Below are 19377 nucleotides of genomic sequence, written 5' to 3' on the forward strand. Positions count from 1 at the left end.
TCAATAGTTTGACTCATTTATGTCATCGCTCGTTACCAAAATGACTCATCCATGTCATTTTTCATTAACGTCGGTTTTATAATACCATATACGACACGTGGCTCCAATTAGAGGTCTACGTCATTTAATTAAACCAGCTCAATTTTAAATACAAAATAATAAAAAATCCGATTCATACACCTTGCCCACCCACAATCATAATCTAGTTGGAGGCCACGTGTCATATATGGTATTGTAAAACCAGTTTTAATGAAATATGGCATGGATGAGTCATTTTGATAACAGGCGATGACATAAATGAGTCAAACTATTGATGAGTGGCATAAATGAGCCATATCTTATAGTTCAATTGCAGAAATGAGTCATTTCCTATAGCTCGATGGCATAAATGAGTCAAACTATTGATGAGTGGCATAAATGAGCCATTTCTGATAGTTGGATGGGCATATTTGAGCCTTTTCCGTACTTTATATTCATCTTTTCATTAAATCAATGGACCTTTGAGGATCAAGAAAGTCAAACATTTGCACACCCATATATAATTTTTATAATGTCAATGCATGCCCATCTGGTATTACAGTCTACCATATTAATTCGCATTAAAGCATGCAACATCTCAAACGGATCGGACTACTTTAACAAGAGTACAATTTCTTTTACGAGTCCAAAAGACTAGCTCGTAAATGGACGAACTCTATTATACGGATGTCTAAGGAAACCAAATCCTTCGATGTAAAAAGTTCTTAATGTTACTTGAGTGCCCGGTTCTTCAACAATTGACCTGCACTAATACTTACAACTTCCCCCTATTCAACAAGGTCGTCATGAGTAGGACTCTGGCTGTAACATAACAAATCCAAGATGTACCTGTACAACTAAAGGGTGTTTGAATATACCCCTTCTTACCCCAAAAAAGAAGGACACCTTGTGTTCTTGAACCGATAATCATCTTTCAGCTAACTTAGCCTTTTCCGTCCCTCGTGACCAACAAAACCTTTGTTTGGCAAGTTGCTGTAAGTTTTCGATGATATCTTTAATAACATTCTGTAAGTTTTCGATGATATCTTTAATAACATTCTAGAAAATTCATGATTTATTTGAAAATAAAGTAAAATTAAAAGTACTAATCTTGACGAATTTCTAGATTGCATTCCGTTTGTCCGCATTGCAGTCTTCCTTCCATTGCCTAGAATAGCCTTGAATTAATGAAATGTTAGTTTCCTTTCACATTTTCAGGAGAAAAAGTCAATTTGGTTATTCTCTTAAAAGTCTGAAATTTTAATAGACAAAGAACCATATATTTCCGTTCCTTCCCAACGGCCAAAGAATTTCAAATTCTGATTTACATCCGCCGTCGAGGCCTATGCCACTATTTACTTCATTTTTATTTATTAAGTAATTTTAATTTCTAGCCTTTTTATTTTATTCAAAATAAATAATTTTTCAATAATGATTACGAATTTAATAAGGTTTGTGAGTTCAATGTGTAACCTAATGCTTCGCCGTGACACGCAAGTGCAAAAAATAAGCATAAAGGTACATATACATTTAAAATTCCATTTTTTCAATTCAAATTTCATAGTACCTAAATTTTAGATCCGTTACAGACTTACCCAAAAGTGCCAAAAGTGTAAAAGGATTATAACGTTATTATAAGGAAGGATGATATTCAATCTAATGTTTTCTCTATGCAGATGTCCCGTGCATATATAACAAATGAAACAGTTCACATACACATCCTCATTAATTGAGCCTTTGACCAAAATAAGCTATTTTTTAAATCAATTTACCAAAGTAATACGTTTTTTTTTTTTTTTACGGAACTAGCATAAACGTATTCCTGAGTAACGTATTAGGCATTATTTTATTCAAAAATTCTAACGGAAAAAATTAGGTCGGGTTAACGGTGTTAAAAGCTAATTCGTGACTGTTAGTAACGTATTATTCCTAATACGTTACTGTCAGTAACGACTTTAGAGAATTCAAATACGAACAATCCTTTTATGTAATCTGACATTGACTGATGTTAAAGCCGTAACTAGGAGTTACGATTTTAGCATAAAACGTAACTGACAGTTACGTTTCTACTCAAACTAGGCATGCGCAAATCTTGCCGAGAATCCTGCAAATTGGGAATCTTTCTGATTGATTTGACTATAAAACGTGATTAATAGTTACGTTTTAATTGTAAAACGTGACACACAATAACGACACACTGCTAAAGTCCCTCTTCCTCATACTTCTTGAACAAACCACATATCATTATAAAATATAGTGTATGAAACGAATGTTCAAACACATTCGAACAATTTTCATCAAAGCTTCTACTTGTGTGGCCTATTGTTGGAACAGCATTAAAAAATTCAACAGGTATAAGTTAATTAAGTCAAATATTTCGTAATATGTTAAAATAATACTATAGTTTTAATTTATTTTTCTGTTATATTAATAATAATAAGTGTCTTATTTTCGTGTGTAGGAGTAAAGATGGCCAATTTTGAACATAATGTGATGGTTGCTTTGTATTGGGGTGGCGAAATAATTACTGAAATGAACGGATTCAGGTACACTGAAGGTGCCAAAATGATTGTCAGCATGTTTATTTCAACGAACTATGCTGAATTGGTTGAACTATTGCATGAGAAGATGGGGACAAATAGTGAAAATATTCAAATTGATATTTCTGGAAAATATCCATGCTCATTTCAAGGTAACAATACAAGGTTCATTGAGTTTAAAATTGAGAATGACCAGTCCTTGCTACAATTTTTCTCCATACGGCAAAAATTTGCGGATAAGATCGATATAAATATTTTGGAGATTTATGTAAAGACCAAACCAGCAAATCAAAATAATATATTTCAAATGAGTGGTCAGCATGGTTATCACATGAATTTGTTGGCTCAAAATTATGGATTTGCTATGGCCAGTCAGCCTCATCTCGGAATTGAACAAGTTTTTTTTTATAAATACAGTTAATACTTTTATTAATATTTTTAGGTATACCTGTAGTAGTGGTAGGAATCCCGCTATCTCATGTTGCTTAGCGTGTGAGGCCTTACAAAGATAGTGATACTTAAATACACTAAGTTTTTTCAAACAAAACTTACTTCGGTCACCTTTTCAACCCCTAAAATGACGATCCGAACGTCTACGTATCCTTGATGTATTGGGCCTACATTATTGTACGCAGAAAAAAATATCAGGTTCTATATAAAATATTGACGTTTCGGAGTCTTGATCCACGACTAATCGTTGGTCAAAGTATGGAAAAAACACTAAGGTTTTTCAAACAAAACTTACTTCGGGCACCTTTTCAACCCCTAAAATGACGATCCGAACGTCTACGTATCCTTGATGTATTTGGCCTACATTATTGTACGCAGAAAAAATATCAGGTTCTACATAAAATATTGACGTTTCGGAGTCTTGACCCACGGCTAATCGTTGGTCAAAGTATGAAAAAAACACTAAGTTTTTTCAAACAAAACTTACTTCGGGCACCTTTTCAGCCCCTAAAATGACGATCTGAACGTCTACGTATCCTTGATGTATTGGGCCTACATTATTGTACGCAGAAAAAAATATCAGGTTCTATATAAAATATTGACGTTTCGAAGTCATGACACACGACTAATCGTTGGTCAAAGTATGAAAAAAAACACTAATTGTTGCAAAAAATAAAGTTTGGCCAATTTTTTTTGCTTTTTGGTACTGTTTCTATAACGCAGTATTTTACTGCGCTAAAGGTAGTTTTGTAACTTTTTTTTTTTGTTGGAAGAGCGAAACTAGAAGCCTGGACACGGGTTTCGCCAAACTCAATAATTTTTGCTCAAATAATATATTTGTGTTAAGAAATTTATTAAATATGTATAAATAATAAGTTTAGAACATAAGTATTAAATCTGAAATCGTCGTTCTAAAATCTAAAAACATAAAGTTGAACTCTTGGCTCTGACTCTGCCATCTAATCACGTGGGTAACAATATCCAATTTTTTTTTTCTTTCTATGTGAATAAAATAATCACATAACTTGCACACTAAATTGTGTAAGAAAATGTTGTCAGCATGGAAATGACATTGACATAACAGATAACAACTATTAAAGGTAAATTTTATTGTGTGTCACGTTTTACAAATAAAACGTAACTACAGATAACGTTTTATAGTCAAATCAGTCAGAAGACTTGTAAGTGCACAATCTTATTGTGTGTCACGTTTTACAAATAAAACGTAACTACAAATAACGTTTTATATTCAAATCAGTCAGAAGGATTCCCAATTTACAGGCACTACAAGAAATTAGGCTTACGACGACATTTTATAAATGTCATATTAAGTGCCATAAGTGTCGCAAAATCACTTAGCGACATTTATTTTACATTTAGTACAAATGTCGTAAATTTGAGGGTCGGGAATTTTCCGACATTTATATTAATGTCGGTACATAATTTACGACATTTATTTACAACTTTTTAAAAACGTCACAACAAAATTTCCAACATTTAGATTAATGTCGGCAAAATAATTAGCGACATTTATTTGCAACTTTTATTAAATGTCACCGATTTTGAAATTAATTTAATTGCGACATATAACGAAATGTCATCAAATCATACCATCCTTACTACGCATACATAGAAATGTCGGAAAATCATCTCTAGTCAATAGCATCATTTTTCTTTTTTATATACTGAAAAAATCTAATTTAATGCCACGATGAATCATATAATTCCAGTACACAAGTTATACACTACAATAGAACTTTGAATTAAACAAAAGAGTCACTTCGACAAACTTTTGAAAAATCTCGTGAACACCATTAAATATATGGTTCCGGAAGAATACAAAATTTTCTCCTAAGCTGAGAATGCTATAAATAAAATCTAATATTGACTAGTGACCACAAAAACACCAATTCATTGATTGTCACTTGTTGAGCCTTCATACAAAGCAGCATCTTGAATCTCTATGACAACATGCATCCTCTTCAAAAGACTTCTCTTCTTGACTCTAATTTTTGCATATCGACTTCTGATGAAGATGAGAAAGAGATCTCTGACAGCAAACCAAAGATAAGGGCAAATATTAGAAGTTAGAAAAATATGGTTTAAACAAAATAGCAGGCAACTTTTATAGAAGACAAAAGATCGTGAAATAAGAGTATTGCTACATTCACGGTACAGTTAAAAAAGTAAAATACAGATCTCAAAATTCAGTGTCAATCCTAAAGCCCACACCACAGAGGATTACCTTCACATCCACAAAAATATGATCCAATGCAACAATCATATTATACAATTAATCTCTTTCGGGACTCCACTTCGTAAAACCTACAAAAGAAAAAATAAATCAAGAAAAGTAAATGACAAATAAAATTCAAGCAGAGAGAGAGAGAAGAGAAATGGAGAAATTAGGCCGCCGGTGCAGCCTATGACGTAAAGGGAATTGGGGGAAGGGAAAAGGTTAGGGTTCCAGCTTTTATTCGTGGGAGTAGTATTTGATTAAGTTTAAAATTATTGGGGGGAAGATTTAGTCTTTGGGGATTTTTTAATTTTTTGGGGGAAAAGTCTGGGTCCAAATGAAAAAGAGTATTAAAGTACATAGAACCAAAATAAAAAAAAATACTGCTCCTATTTCTATAACTACTATAATTTCATAAGCTTTTTTTTATTAGTAGTAGCAAATAGTATTCCTTGCAAAATCAATTACTTTAATAAGAGCTTAAATAAAGTTCAAATGCATATAAATAAAATAAATATGACACGAATTGTCCCGTAGTAAAATCGATTGTCGTCGATGCCTTTTTCTCGGTTCTTTCCTCCATTACAAGAGTTCGAACAAGAAAAAAATAAGAGTGCCCTATGAAGAATGTTGTAAAAATTCATAATAGAATCTGGCCATAACAATAATGAAAAGATCAATAATGGATAAAAAAGCCAAGTCATATTCTGAAAATAATTAATATTCTTTAAATATTATCCGCAATGACACCTATTCTAATACTACTAGTTAAATACTTTTTAAAAAGTCATATGTGCGATAGTTTTCTTTAATTGGTAGAAATAGTCAATAGCTCTATTGTTATAATTGTATAATTTAATTTTAACTAATTTACACAAATAATTTAGTCACGTGTGGGACTACACTGAATGTGTTGTTGTTGTTGTAATTTAGCCATATTTTTAGTTCCAAACTCATTCGTTATATATATATATATATAATTACTACTTTATGCATCCACTAATTCTTTCCCTAGAATTAAATATAAAGAGTGATGACATAATTTAAAAAGATTTAGATTTCCAACATTAGGTGTAAAAGTCAGTAATTAGCGACTAATAATATGACATTTGAAATAAATGTCATAATATTTTCGACATTTGTATCAAATGTCGTTATTTTAACGACATTTTACGCCAAAAATTGTTGTTTAGCTATATTTTATTCCAAATGTCATTATTTTAGTGACATTTTTCGTCAAATGTCACTATATTTACGACATTTTACATCACATGTCATTATTTTTATGACATTTTTTCATAAATGTCGAGAAATTCTTTTTTCCCCGACATTTATTTTAAATGTCACTAAATAAATGTCGTCGTATCTTTACTTTCTTGTAGTGAGGATTCTCTGCAAGAGATTGCGCGTGCCTAGTTTCAGAAGAAACGTTACTGTCAGTTACGTTTTATGCTGAAGTCGTAATTGCGGGTTACGACTTTAGGATCAATCAATGTCAGATTTCATAGAAAGATTGTTTGTACCTAGAATTTCTAAATTCGTTACTGTCAGTAACGTATTAGCCATAATACGTTATTGGTAGTAACGAATTATATTTTAACGCTGTTAACCGGTGACTTTTTTGTCCGTTGGAATTTTTGAATAAAATAATACCTAATTCGTTACTCAGGAATACGTTTATGCTAGTTCGGTTAACTTTCAAAAAAACGTATTATTTTGGAGAATTGGCTCAAATAATAGCTTACTTTGGTAAAAAATTCTCATTAATTCCTCAGTCCTCACCTCCTTTGACATTTATGTCCAATTGTAAAGGTGAAAATAGAAAGTATATGCACAATTTTCATCGAAGAAGCTACAATAAAGATATCGAAAAATTAAATTTTGTACTTTTCTTGGTCAACCCCAAAGGTAGCCGCGCCTATAGATTTGCCATATCCTCTCTATTGTGTTCCAACCATTTTCCATCCTTTCTTTTGGCTAACACTTCTACCTTACAACGATAAGCTACAAATTTACGGAATAAAGGTTGGCGACAATAATTTTGAGGCGGATTTTGACAATTTTGCAATTTTAATTGAACTTATTTTATCTTGAACTATATATATACATATTTTAAAAAAGTGTAAATGTATACATATACAATCACCTGATCATTTTGGACACATTAACTTTACATTCTAGATTTGCGTCTACTAACCATACATCCTTGGGACTGGTTCTGAATTTGATGTTCGTGCATCTCTGCCGGACTATATACATATGAAAAAAACTAAAAAATACACTCATTTGTACTCGCTGACTTTGTATCCTAAATTCACTCTTTTAACGCATACCCCCTTGGGGACTGGTTGATGTTGTTGATCTTGCATATTGGTTGCCGAACTATATACATATAAAATGTTCAGAATATACCTCCTTCGTTTCAATTTATGTGACACTATGTCTTTATCAATTCCTTTCAAAATGAACGACACATGTCGAGCCAAATAATGTCACATACATTGAGACTGAGGAAATATATAACCTGTAATTTGATTCAACTCATCTTGAATCCACATACTCTACATCCTAAATTCGCCTTTACTAATTCGTACCCCATTGGGACTGGTCTTGAAGCTGTGGTTGCATGGCTGGCGGCCATGATGACACTCTCCAAATCTTCACTGATCTATCCAGGCTACCGCTATACACGATAAACTGCCGATCACCATTACTTGTTGGTCCATGATCTTCTTCAACAGCCATACACTTAACAGGACCAGAATGTCCTTTCAACACTGATAAACATGTATGATCACTACCTTCCCTCCTCCACACGCAAATATTTGTGTCAGCTGATCCACTAAAAACTAAATTCCCTGCGGTGGCTACGCAAAGAACTGCTATTTTATGACCTCTGAGAACTCCTCCATGTGACAAGAACTTTGCGCGTTCCCAAAAGTTGACTAGTCCATCAGATGAACCACAATAGAGAAAATTGGAACTAGGATCAACAACTAAGGATGTTACCGCACATTCTTGCTTTAACAACGTTCGTGAAAAGAAGTGTTTTGTTCTGTTCCCTTGTAATTCTCTTCTCCAAGTTTTTACTGTTCCATCAGCTGAGCCTGAAAAAACTAGCCCATCAAACCCAACAACTACTGAATTTACTGCATCTTCATGGGCATTTATAGATTCCAAACACTTAAAATCAAATGCTCTCCAAACCTTTATGGTTTTATCCCAAGAAGCTGAATATAAGAGATTTTGGTCTTCACTCATGCTAAGAGATGAAATAGCATCAAAATGTCTGATCCAAACGGCATTTCTATTTCTTCTCACTTCAACGTAATTGTTGGGATTCATTGAACTTTTTATATATGCCTTCAAAGTTGGTAATGTTCCAATGCGCTTGTAAACGTTTGGATCATTTGAAGAAACCTTCCACACTCGTACCTGGTGAAGACACAATTAAAAAAATAAAATGTTAGCCACCCCTTTAGGTATGGGTTCAGCGGAATTCATTAGCTTGGCTCAAACTTTGTATTTGTGTTAAAAAATTCATTTGATATGTACAAATAATATATCCAGAATCTAGTAAACAAAAAAAAAAAAAAATCAAAATCCATAAACTAAAAATTTTAGCTCCGGCTCTGTCTATAACAACTTAAGTTTTTAGACAAATTAGACATACAATTCAACATGGTATTGCCACACCGATGACAAAAAGAATTTTAAGTCTTTTAGATGAATTAAACACACAATTCAACATGGAATATCACCTCCCTACATCGAAACGAATTGTGATATTCTCAATATCAAAAAAACTTTTCTATCAGGTCTGCATGTGAAGGTACGTGTTTAAGATATAATTAAGAAAATTAAATAAAAGTGTGTTCTTTCTAGTCGCTTAAACTTTTAGATGAGATGATTACAAATCTCAACATTACCTTTCCATCTTGATGACCGGTGAAGATTCTTTCTCCTTTGATGATTATTGCCTTCACCAATCCACTGTTAGATTTGAATCCAGCAAATTCTTTCTGATTCTTCCATACCCTAATATTCTTGCTGTCTGATCCAGTATATAACAAGTCCCCAGAAGCTGCTAATGAATATACATGTCCTTCTTCACGAACGAGGGAGCCCATAAGGCCCGTGTATGGAAAGCTTTCGATGTTAGAGGTCGACCATGGAGATTTCGATAAAGGAGATGTTAAATCCATCGAAGGCATTGAATATGGAGAAGATAATGAATAGTGGTCCTGATCTGAAGGTGAAGGAGAGATCATCATGTTGTAGTCTGAGCTCAATCCGGAAGGGCGATTATCGTAATTTGCAGGGCCAGCTTCGGATATATTGCTCATACAAAAATTAGTATTGTATTCATCTTGATCATGATTTGGATCGGATTGTAACATGCTCCCAAACGTTTGTTTCCTAGGGATGGTGTTTTCTTCCGTCCCCATTTTATGTTTTCTTGAATTCCTCATCATGTATTCTTGAGAAACAAAATTAACAGACGTAACAATCTGGATACTATTGGAGGAAAACTCAGGAGTTGATGAGAAACAAACAATAAGAAATTTATTGTAAGTAACCCTATTGAGAGGGTGGAAATAAAGAAAAGAAATTAAAGTTACGTAAGATGTTCGTGAAGAATGTGTGAATAAGGTACGGCCATGAAGATATTATGTACTGTTCAACTTGTCAAAGAAGATTTTGTCGAAATGCAAATTGTCAAAGAGGATTGATATGTATGTTAACGAACTTTAATGGAAGAACACTGTTTACGGGAATTTTCTTTGGCAATTAATAGGAATGATCGATTTCGATTTTGAGTTCTTCTATTTTGCTCTTTTTTTTTTTTTTCCTTTTTCCAACGGTTACTAATAATTAACTTACCATTCTAACATTAATACTTAATTGTGATATTTTTAATTCTAGCATTTCAATATTCCAATTGTTCAAGAGGAAGTGATGAGAGGAAAAAAATTGTATGATTTTCATTCACAAAATTATCTCAGCTTTTTTCCAAGTAAAATTTAGGTCCAAATACTGGTTTTCAACTTTAACCTCAACCAAAATGTTGTCCAAACGGAGTACTGCCAGGAGATATGAAATCTTTCAATTTTGACAAGGTTTGTACTAATGTGTAGTGTACTAATAGCGTAAAAGTCAATCAAGTTTTAACAAGGTATATAATCTTAACTTTCTTTTTTGGTCAATTACTACTAGCTATTTAAGATGGATTAATATTTTAAAAATTATTATACTATAAAAGTTAAGTCCGTATAGGCAAACACAAATAACTAGTGAGGTAAGCCTTGTGTAATGGATACGTTAACTTGGAATTTGGAACGCTGGACCATTGTGAAGGTATGAAAATATATGGTAGATACATTCAATTTCAGACTTTTAAGATGGAAGAACAACCCAAATTGACTTTTTCGCCTGAGCATGATAAAATTATGATATTGAAACTGACATTTTCAATAATTGAAGGCCATCCTACACAATCTAACGAAGACTCCACAAATCACAAGTCTTACTAAATTAGTTCTTTTGGAATTCGGTAGTATGCTTTAATGTGAATTAATAAGGTATTCTGCTATACAAGATGGGCATTGACTTTATAAGGCTTGTCTTTTGTTAATTATATTTTAACACATTTATCACTTAGTTTTCATGTTTTTTTAAACTAGACAGTTAACACCCTAGTAAAATCTAAAATATTATTCAAGCTATTATATATTTGTGTAGAATTTGTACTAGTATAGGAGTTTGAGTTTTTGAGCTTAAAGTATAGATATATTTATAATTGACCCATATTATAAAGATATTTCATGTAATTTATACTATAATAATTTCATGGTATGAAACCATGTAAATGTTGACTTTCTTGATCCCCGAAAGTTTTCATAATTCTTGACAATTTGACCTTTGCTGCAAGCTCTTTGCTTGTCTTTTCTGGTTGAAACTTATTAGGACTTTCGCTCTCTCTAGCTTTGTTGTATATCAAGTAGGTTACCACCCAATGAATATTTGCTGGATGGACAAGATACTTCCATAATAATTAAAAGTCTCAATCAAGTTACAAAAATAGAAAGACTTTTGGTGAAACTTGATTTCTATTTGCATGAATCTAGATTAAGATGATCGTTGTATATCATATCAAAAAAGAAGTATAGCAAGTAGGTGTTTTTATTTATAAATTACATAAGGAGAAGTGGAGGGGAAAAGGGGTAAGGAAATTATTGAATATATAGGGTGCAAAGTGTAAATAAACAAGATTACAAGGGTGCAGCTATCAGATCAAACTTGATAACTATCTATGTATGAGCATTGTACTCAATTGAATAAACACAATCAATAAAATGTTTCTCTCTCTACTTCTATCTACTTCTCTCTATAACTGTCTTCTCCCCAAATAGTTAGGGTTAGTATCAGTACTAACTCAGATTGCATAGTATTAGATTAGTGTTCAAATTAGCTTGAATTAGAGTTCAATTACACAGATTAATACATTCTATCATGGTATCAGAGCATCGGTGCTGGGATTAGAAGTAATCGATATCTAGAAAAGCTTGAATTAGTGCAACAATGGCGGTAGATGAAGTCAGAAGTGTTGCGAACCAAGGAATGAAGTAACACAGTTAGATCACAACCATCCTCTATATCTTCAAGCTTCAGATACACTGGGAGAGGTTTTACTCCCGACAAGGCTCACAGGACCAGAAAACTATGGCTTATGGAGTGGTTCGATGCGATTAGCACTACTTAGGAAAAATAAGCTTGTATTTGTAAATGGAAAATGTATAAAGGACATGTACAGGGGAGATTTGGATGAACATTGGTAAGGATGCAATGCGATTATGCTTTCATGGATTGGATGTACAGTTGCACCTGAACTGATGATGGGGATTATGTTTGCAACTAATGCAAGAGCAGTCTGGAATGAGTTCAAAGAGAGATTTGATACATCAAATTTGACAAGAATTTATCACTTGTGGACTATGATTGCAACTTTGACTCAAGGTGTGGATACTGTTACCACATATTATAGTAGAATGAAGAATTTATGGAATGTATTAGACATGTTAGTTCCACCTCCTTCATCTGAATGTGAGGAAGCTAGGCCTTATATAGAACATTTGACTTCACAAAGACTGCCGCAATTCCTTATGGGACTATCCCCCTGATTTCAAAAACAAGAAGAAACAGTTGGGGACAGGAAATAGACCATATGGAAACAATGCAACTGCTCAAGGAGAGGTAGCAAACCTGAGTCAACTCATGCAGGGACATCACCTCTCAGAAAGTCAGTATGAATATGTGGTAAATAAACTGAACAACAAGGAGACGGGAGAGAGCTCAACTGCATCCAACATGACAGGTATATTTGCTTTCCTGGAAAGTGTACTTGAATGTGAGTGGATAGTAGACTCTGGTGCTTCTCACCATGTCACTTCATGCAAAGATGTGCTAGATAATATTAGTACAATTGACAAACAAGGCTCTGTTGGAGTACAAACACCAACAGGAAACATATCAGAAATAAAACACACTGGAGATACTCTTATTCTAGGGAATTTGAGAATAAAAAATGTGTTGCATGTTCCAGATTTTAAGTACAACCTGCTGTCAGTGTCCACACTCACCAATGAACTAAGGTGTTTTGTATCCTTTTACCCTGATTTCTGCCTTTTTCAGGCCCTTTACAGTGGCAAGGTATTGGGGATTGGTAAGGAACATGATGGCCTATACTTAATAAAGATCAATGCAACAATAACAGTAGGGAATGTGATAAAGGAGAAGACAGACATGAAATTGTGGCATATGAGGGTAGGACATGCATCTGATCAGGTGCTCCAGCAGATTGCAGAGTTGAAGAATAAATTTCATGATGGTGAGCACCAACACTGTGAGGTGTGCCCTTTAGCTAAGTAATGTTGAGTGCCATTTCCAACTAGTACTACTGTTTCAACTAGCATTTTTCAATTACTGCATATAGATGTATGGGGGCCTTACAAAATCCCAACTCATGATGGTAAAAACTATTTTGTGACTATTGTTGATGACTTTAGCAGATACACATGGCTTTGTATGTTGAAATCTAAATGTGATGTAGTAGTGATGATGAAGGATTTTTTTTCCATGGTCAAAACTCAGTTTGATATTGCTGTTAAAACACTAAGGTCTGATAATGGTACTGAGTTCTTCAATACCAAAGTAACTGATTTACTTACTTCACTTGGGATAGTACATCAAATTAGTTGCCCCTATACCCCACAACAAAATGGGGTGGCAGAGAGGAAGCATAGACATATCCTAGAGGTCGGCAGAGCTTTAAGATTTCAAAGTGGCTTGCCAATTAAGTTTTGGGGTGAATGTGTGAAAACAGGAGTCTACTTGATCAATAAATTACCTACAGTAATTTTGAAAGGTAAATCTCCCTATGAAATGCTTTATGGGAGATCCCCTCAAATAGAACGCCTCAAGGTATTTGGTTGTTTATGTTTTACTGGTATGCTGCCCAAAGGTGATAAATATGCAGGAGGGCAAGAAAATGTGTATTTCTGGGGTATTCTGAGGTGCAAAAGGGTTACAAGGTGTATGATCTATCTAACAATTGTATGTTGGTTAGTTGGGATGTTATTTTTCATGAGTGTTGTTTTCCATTTAGGAACAGATCTTGTCAAACTGATGGTTGCAGACTGTCCACTTGGTATTTCAGACACACCTCCCACAAATTTAGAAACTAATGTTCCCTCTGAACCTACTGATTATACCAATGAAACTTCAGACCACCACATTGATGTCATTGATCATCCTCAGGATATGGGCCCTCCTGAAGTTGATCCTGCCCCTTCACAACATACTAGTCATGATTCAAATACTACTACCTCAGATAACACTGAATCTTCAGATCCTGTCCTAACCAATGAACCTACTGAGCCTATTCTTTCAGTTATAGAACCTACTTCTTCAGCACCCTTACCAGTTAGCAATTCCACTAGACAGTCTAAACCTCCTACTGGGCACCAGGACTATATTGTAGATCCTCCTGCATCCTCCTCTTGTTATGATCCCATCTCCAATCATATCACATATCACCATCTTCCTTCCCACTATCAGGCTTATCTTGCAGCCTTTACTACATCCCTTGAACTCATTCCTAGATGCTTCTAAAGATCCTAAGTGGATAGAGGCAATGGAACAAGAAATTCAAGCCCTTGAAGACACCAAAACTTAGGAAGTGGTGGATTTGCCAGCTGACATGAAGGCTTTTGGCTCCAAATGGGTGTATAAGGTTAAATATAAAGCAAATGGAGAGGTGGAGAGATATAAAGCTAGACTAGTTGCTAAAGGCTATACTAAACAAGAGGGCCTTGTTTACCATGAAACCTTTTCTCCAGTAGCCAAGATGGTTACTTTTAGAGCTGTCATTGGGATTGCTGCTTCTAAGGATTGGCATATATGTCAAATGGATGTTCAGAATGCCTTCCTCCAAGGTGATTTGGTTGAAGAAGTTTACATGCATGTGGCTCAGGGTTTTCAGAGGCAGGGGGAGTATAAAGTGTGCAGATTACTTAAATCTCTATATGGCCTGAAACAGGCCTACAGGCAATGGAACATTAAACTAACTGATGCCTTGTTAGAAGAAGGATACATTCAAATCCATCATGATCATTCATTGTTTACAATGAAATTAGGTCAGGAGATTGTGATCATTTTAGTTTATGTTGATGATCTCTTAATCACTGGTAGTACTGTGACATTGGTGGATGAGGCTAAACAGACCTTGAATAACAACTTCAAGATGAAATATCTTGGACCATTAAATTTTTTCTTAGGAATTGAAGTCATGAGATCCAACGAAGGGATACTTCTTAACAAGAGGAAATATGTGCTGGAATTAATTTCTAGCACTGGCATGAGTGGGGAAAAACCAGTTGCTACACCACTAGAGCCTAACTTGAAACTTACCACTGTGGAATATGATCAACATGAAGGGATACAAGGAGATGAGATTCTCCAGAATGCTGCCAACTACCAAAAATTAATAGGAAAGCTGATCTATGTAACCATAACAAGACCTGACATTTGTTTTGCAGTGCAACTATTAAGTCAATTTATGCAGCATCCAAAGCAGTCCCATATGGAAGCTGCCTTAAGACTTGTGAGATACCTTAAAAGTTCACCTGGAATGGGGATTCTAATGAGGAAGGGATCAGTTGATCAACTAGAAGCCTTTTGTGACTCTGATTGGGCTTCATGTCCCAATATCAGGAAGTCTGTGACTGGCTATGTGTTGAAACTGGGTGATTCCTAGTTATCTTGGAAATCCAAGAAGAAACAGACCATCAGTAGAAGCTCTGCAAAGGCAGATTACAGGAGTATGAAAGCAGGATCAGCTGAAATCACATGAATGGTAGGATTGTTGCAAGAGTTGAGTGTGGAACTAGCAGGACCAGTTAAACTGCACTATGATAGTAAAACAGCTCTTCAAATAGCAGCAAATCCCATCTTCCATGAGAGGACAAAGCATATTGGATTGGATTGCCACTTTGTGAGGGAAAGAATCAAGAGTGGACTGATCACTCCACAGTATATACCAACTTCAAATCCAGCTAGCAGCCATGATGACAAAAGGACTTGGAAAAGCACGACATCAACTTTTATTATCCAAGCTTGGAGTGTTTGATGCATTCCACCCTCCAGCTTGAGGGGCAGTATTGAATATATAGGGTGCAAAGTGTAAATAAACAAGACTATAAGGGTGCATCTATTAGAGTTAGTTAGTAAGTAACTAACTACTCAAAGCACAGACTAGAATATCAGATCAAACTTGATAAATATCTATGTATGAGCATTGTACTCAATTGAATAAACACAATCAATAAAAATGTTTCTCTCTCTACTTATATCTACTTCTCTCTATAGTTGTCTTCTCCCCAAATAGTTAGGGTTAGTATCAGTACTAACTCAGATTGCATAGTGTTAGATTAGTGTTTCAAATTATCTTGAATTAGAGTTCAATTACACAGATTAATACATTCTATCAGAAACACTATATTACATTATTACTGATGAGATTTAAACCCTTCGGCCTTCACCTTAAAGGTAAAGTAGAGAGTTCTCTAAGTGAACTAGCTGCAAGCAGGTTAACTATATAGTTGAAGAAGGGGGAAAATGATTAATATTAACTAGTTGGTGGAAAGGTGGGGACTGTTTCAGGTCTCAATTGGATCTGTTAAGTGTGACTCAAAATTTAAATCCAACTGCATAAGGATAGTTGACATAATGTAAGCTGTCATATCAAAGCTCCATAAGAAGCTTTATCCTATACTGTTCTATCACCGATCTAATCTACAAAGCCAAGGCAAAATTGAGTTTGATTGATGGAATGCTCAATTGTTTGAATGTTGGATATGATAAAATGGTATGAGGGTGTGTGTTTGGCATGAAAAAAAAACTTTTTCCGTAAAAAATGTCTTATTGTGAAATAATTTTTCATTGGAAAATAAGTGATTTTGTCACTTATTTTTATTATATTTAGTAAGAAAGTGTAAATTATCGTATACAAAATATGTCGCAGTATTTAATCGGCAAAGAGTTTTTTAGTATCGAATATCCCTAACATTACCCTGCCTTCGCCTGTCCCCCTCCCCATACAGAACTAGATATATGCCAATAAAATAAAAGAAAAGAAAACTAGCATCCCATCCCCGACAGATAAGTAACAGACAATCCGAGTCAAATCGAGAAAAAAATTCGATTAGTGGTTTGGTTTGGTATTGAAAAAAAAAAACCACCATAATTGGATTGGTTTAGTTTTAACTAAAAAAAAAGTCAATCCGAACCAAACAACTCGACATTACATGTACACAGTTTTTAGAAATATTTTTTATATAAGAATATTTAATTGTAATGTAATTTATAAATATTTCTTAAAAATTTTCATAGTTTATGTCTTTTCACGTATTATTTCAAGCTTAGACTTAGAATTTTCAATGGTGCAATAAGTTTTATAGCCCATAGATTTTAGTGACTCAAATGAAGCCCAAACCAATCCTAATGCTAACAAAATAAATTCAATTCTAACACTAGGAGTAATAATATTACTGAATATCTATTCTTAGTTTTGCATTGGTTTAGACAGCGAAAATATAGAATTTAATTTAGTTATTATTTCATATTTAGTCATCTAATTAATACTTGTTAACTGTACTTATTTTAGCATGACTTAGTACCTTTAGATTTTGATCATTTTCATTATGGCTTAGCGATTGCCTTTTTTTTTGTTGAATATTTTAGTACAAATCCCGAGTTGGTATGTGGACCTCGCAAGTCCCCCATGGGTCACGATTCATAGTATTTGAATGTGTGTGTACTGGGTGATGGAAAAGGCCTTGCATTTCATAGCATTTTCATATCATTTTACTTTATTGGTTCCTTGTTTGTATGATTTACTTAAATTGTTGACTGTGTTGTCTTAAATGCTCATTTGAATACTTGATGGACTTGAGGATTTAGAAGCTTTCACCAGCTTGTAACCTGAGATTATTGTGCGTATTACGATTATTATGATGGACTACCAGTAGTTAAGTGTGGAAGTAGTATCGGTAGACCAACCCTCGTCTGCATTTTAATTAGGGTCGATTGACGATGCTGCTGATACACGTTGATTCCCGTACTCACGCTACACTTGCTTCACCTTTTTGTGAGTAAATTCTATTCTCGGCACGAGTGGACCTCGAGACTATGCTGGTTGTTGAGGAGGCCATCTGGAAAGTTTCGGGTGAGTTACATGATGATCCGCAGCACCGGATTTTCCCTCTATCCTTTATTTTTTTGTCTTTTCCTTTCCCAGATAGTATTTTGGGCTGTATCCCAGATTTGTACTTCTATTTAGTCAGTTCTTGTACTAGTGACACCAGATTTTGGGGCTTGTATCACTTTCCTTATATTTTTATGATTATCAAACTTATTAAGACTTTAAAAATGACTTGTATGACTTATACTTTAAAGGTGTTAATTAAGGAAGATGGGTTTACAACTCTTTTGTGAATTGTTGAGTCTTAAGATATGGAAATGGGTGTATTTGGTGAATCTTGCTTAATATAATCATGAAACCTTGTGAGTAACTAGACTCTAAGCTTGAATCTCAAATTTGATTAAGAATTAGATTATGGAAAGTTCGGGTTTTATCCCAAATTGGTGTTTTTTGATCTGATGGGAAAATTGATAATTTCTTGAGTCTATTTAGCAATTGGGGAATCGTATTTAACTTCTAAATGTTGGGTTACCGATTTTTATCTCGAAATTCCTCTTTTGTCTTTTGGGCCCGATTTCCCTCTTTAAAAGGGTTGTTTCTGATTCAATTAATATTACAACTTATTTGATGTCGTTATTCTCGATTTCTTACATAGAATGCATTGTTGATAGACTTCGATCTTTCGGAAGCTCTTCGGAAGGGCAAGGCTCAAGTTGGGTAGTTCGTGACACCCCCTCCGGATCGAGCTAGGTTACAATTTACCTTTCGGTTAGACTCCAAATAGTGAAGCATATGTGGGAGTTTGATATTGACAGGGAAAGCATGTTAGGCCTTTGGGTATGTTGTTGGGATGGATTTCAATTAGGTTGGTTCCGTCAGTTGTTGTGTGGGCTTGTCGCTATATTTGTCATGTTAGTCTTGTCTCTTTATTTTCTTTGATTCGGCTTGTTTCCATTCTTGCTATGTTATGTTGTATTGTATTCATCTCTCTCTTTGATGTTCCACTTATCATAGTAGAAAGGAAGGATAATGATAAAAGATTGAATTGTGATGTGTACTTATGATAAGACACGAATGAGATCCTGATTATGATTTATTGTTGATATTGATATCATGCATGGCATACAAACTCATTTCATATGATACATTGATGTGAACATGTGACTTGCTACTGATAAGCGAGAAGAGTGGAACATCCGAGGTTTTTGCCGGATTGTGAAAAGAAAAGAAAAGAAATGAGAATCCGTAATCCGATGTGCGGTACGTAGTGGAAATTGTGAACTTGTGAATTTGATGTGTGGTCCGGATGCGAGTGGTGTACATGAACTTCGCGGGTCCCCCATGGGTCATGACTATCGAGGCGTCAAAATTCT

General features: G+C 34.4%; 1 protein-coding gene across 1 annotated transcript; it reads right to left on the reverse strand.

Annotated features, from left to right (window-relative positions):
* Positions 1-7339: 7339 nt before the first annotated feature.
* LOC132617584 (protein JINGUBANG-like) lies at positions 7340-10387 on the reverse strand. Its single transcript, XM_060332626.1, has 2 exons — positions 9174-10387; positions 7340-8679 (listed from the first exon to the last, which is right to left on the reverse strand). The coding sequence occupies exons 1-2, from the start codon at positions 9717-9719 to the stop codon at positions 7828-7830; spliced, it is 1398 nt and encodes a 465-aa protein (XP_060188609.1). The 5' UTR covers positions 9720-10387; the 3' UTR covers positions 7340-7827.
* Between the last annotated feature and the right edge of the window lie 8990 nt (positions 10388-19377).

Source organism: Lycium barbarum, chromosome 11 (assembly GCF_019175385.1).
Source record: "Lycium barbarum isolate Lr01 chromosome 11, ASM1917538v2, whole genome shotgun sequence".
Classification (NCBI taxonomy): Eukaryota; Viridiplantae; Streptophyta; class Magnoliopsida; order Solanales; family Solanaceae; genus Lycium; species Lycium barbarum.

Excerpts from the sequence above, each read along its gene's own strand:
- LOC132617584 (XM_060332626.1), bottom strand. The coding sequence starts at position 9,719 with ATGATGAGGAATTCAAGAAAACATAAAATGGGGACGGAAGAAAACACC. Across the intron at positions 8,680-9,173 it reads CCGGTCATCAAGATGGAAAG|GTACGAGTGTGGAAGGTTTC; the intron begins GTAATGTTGAGA and ends TGTCTTCACCAG.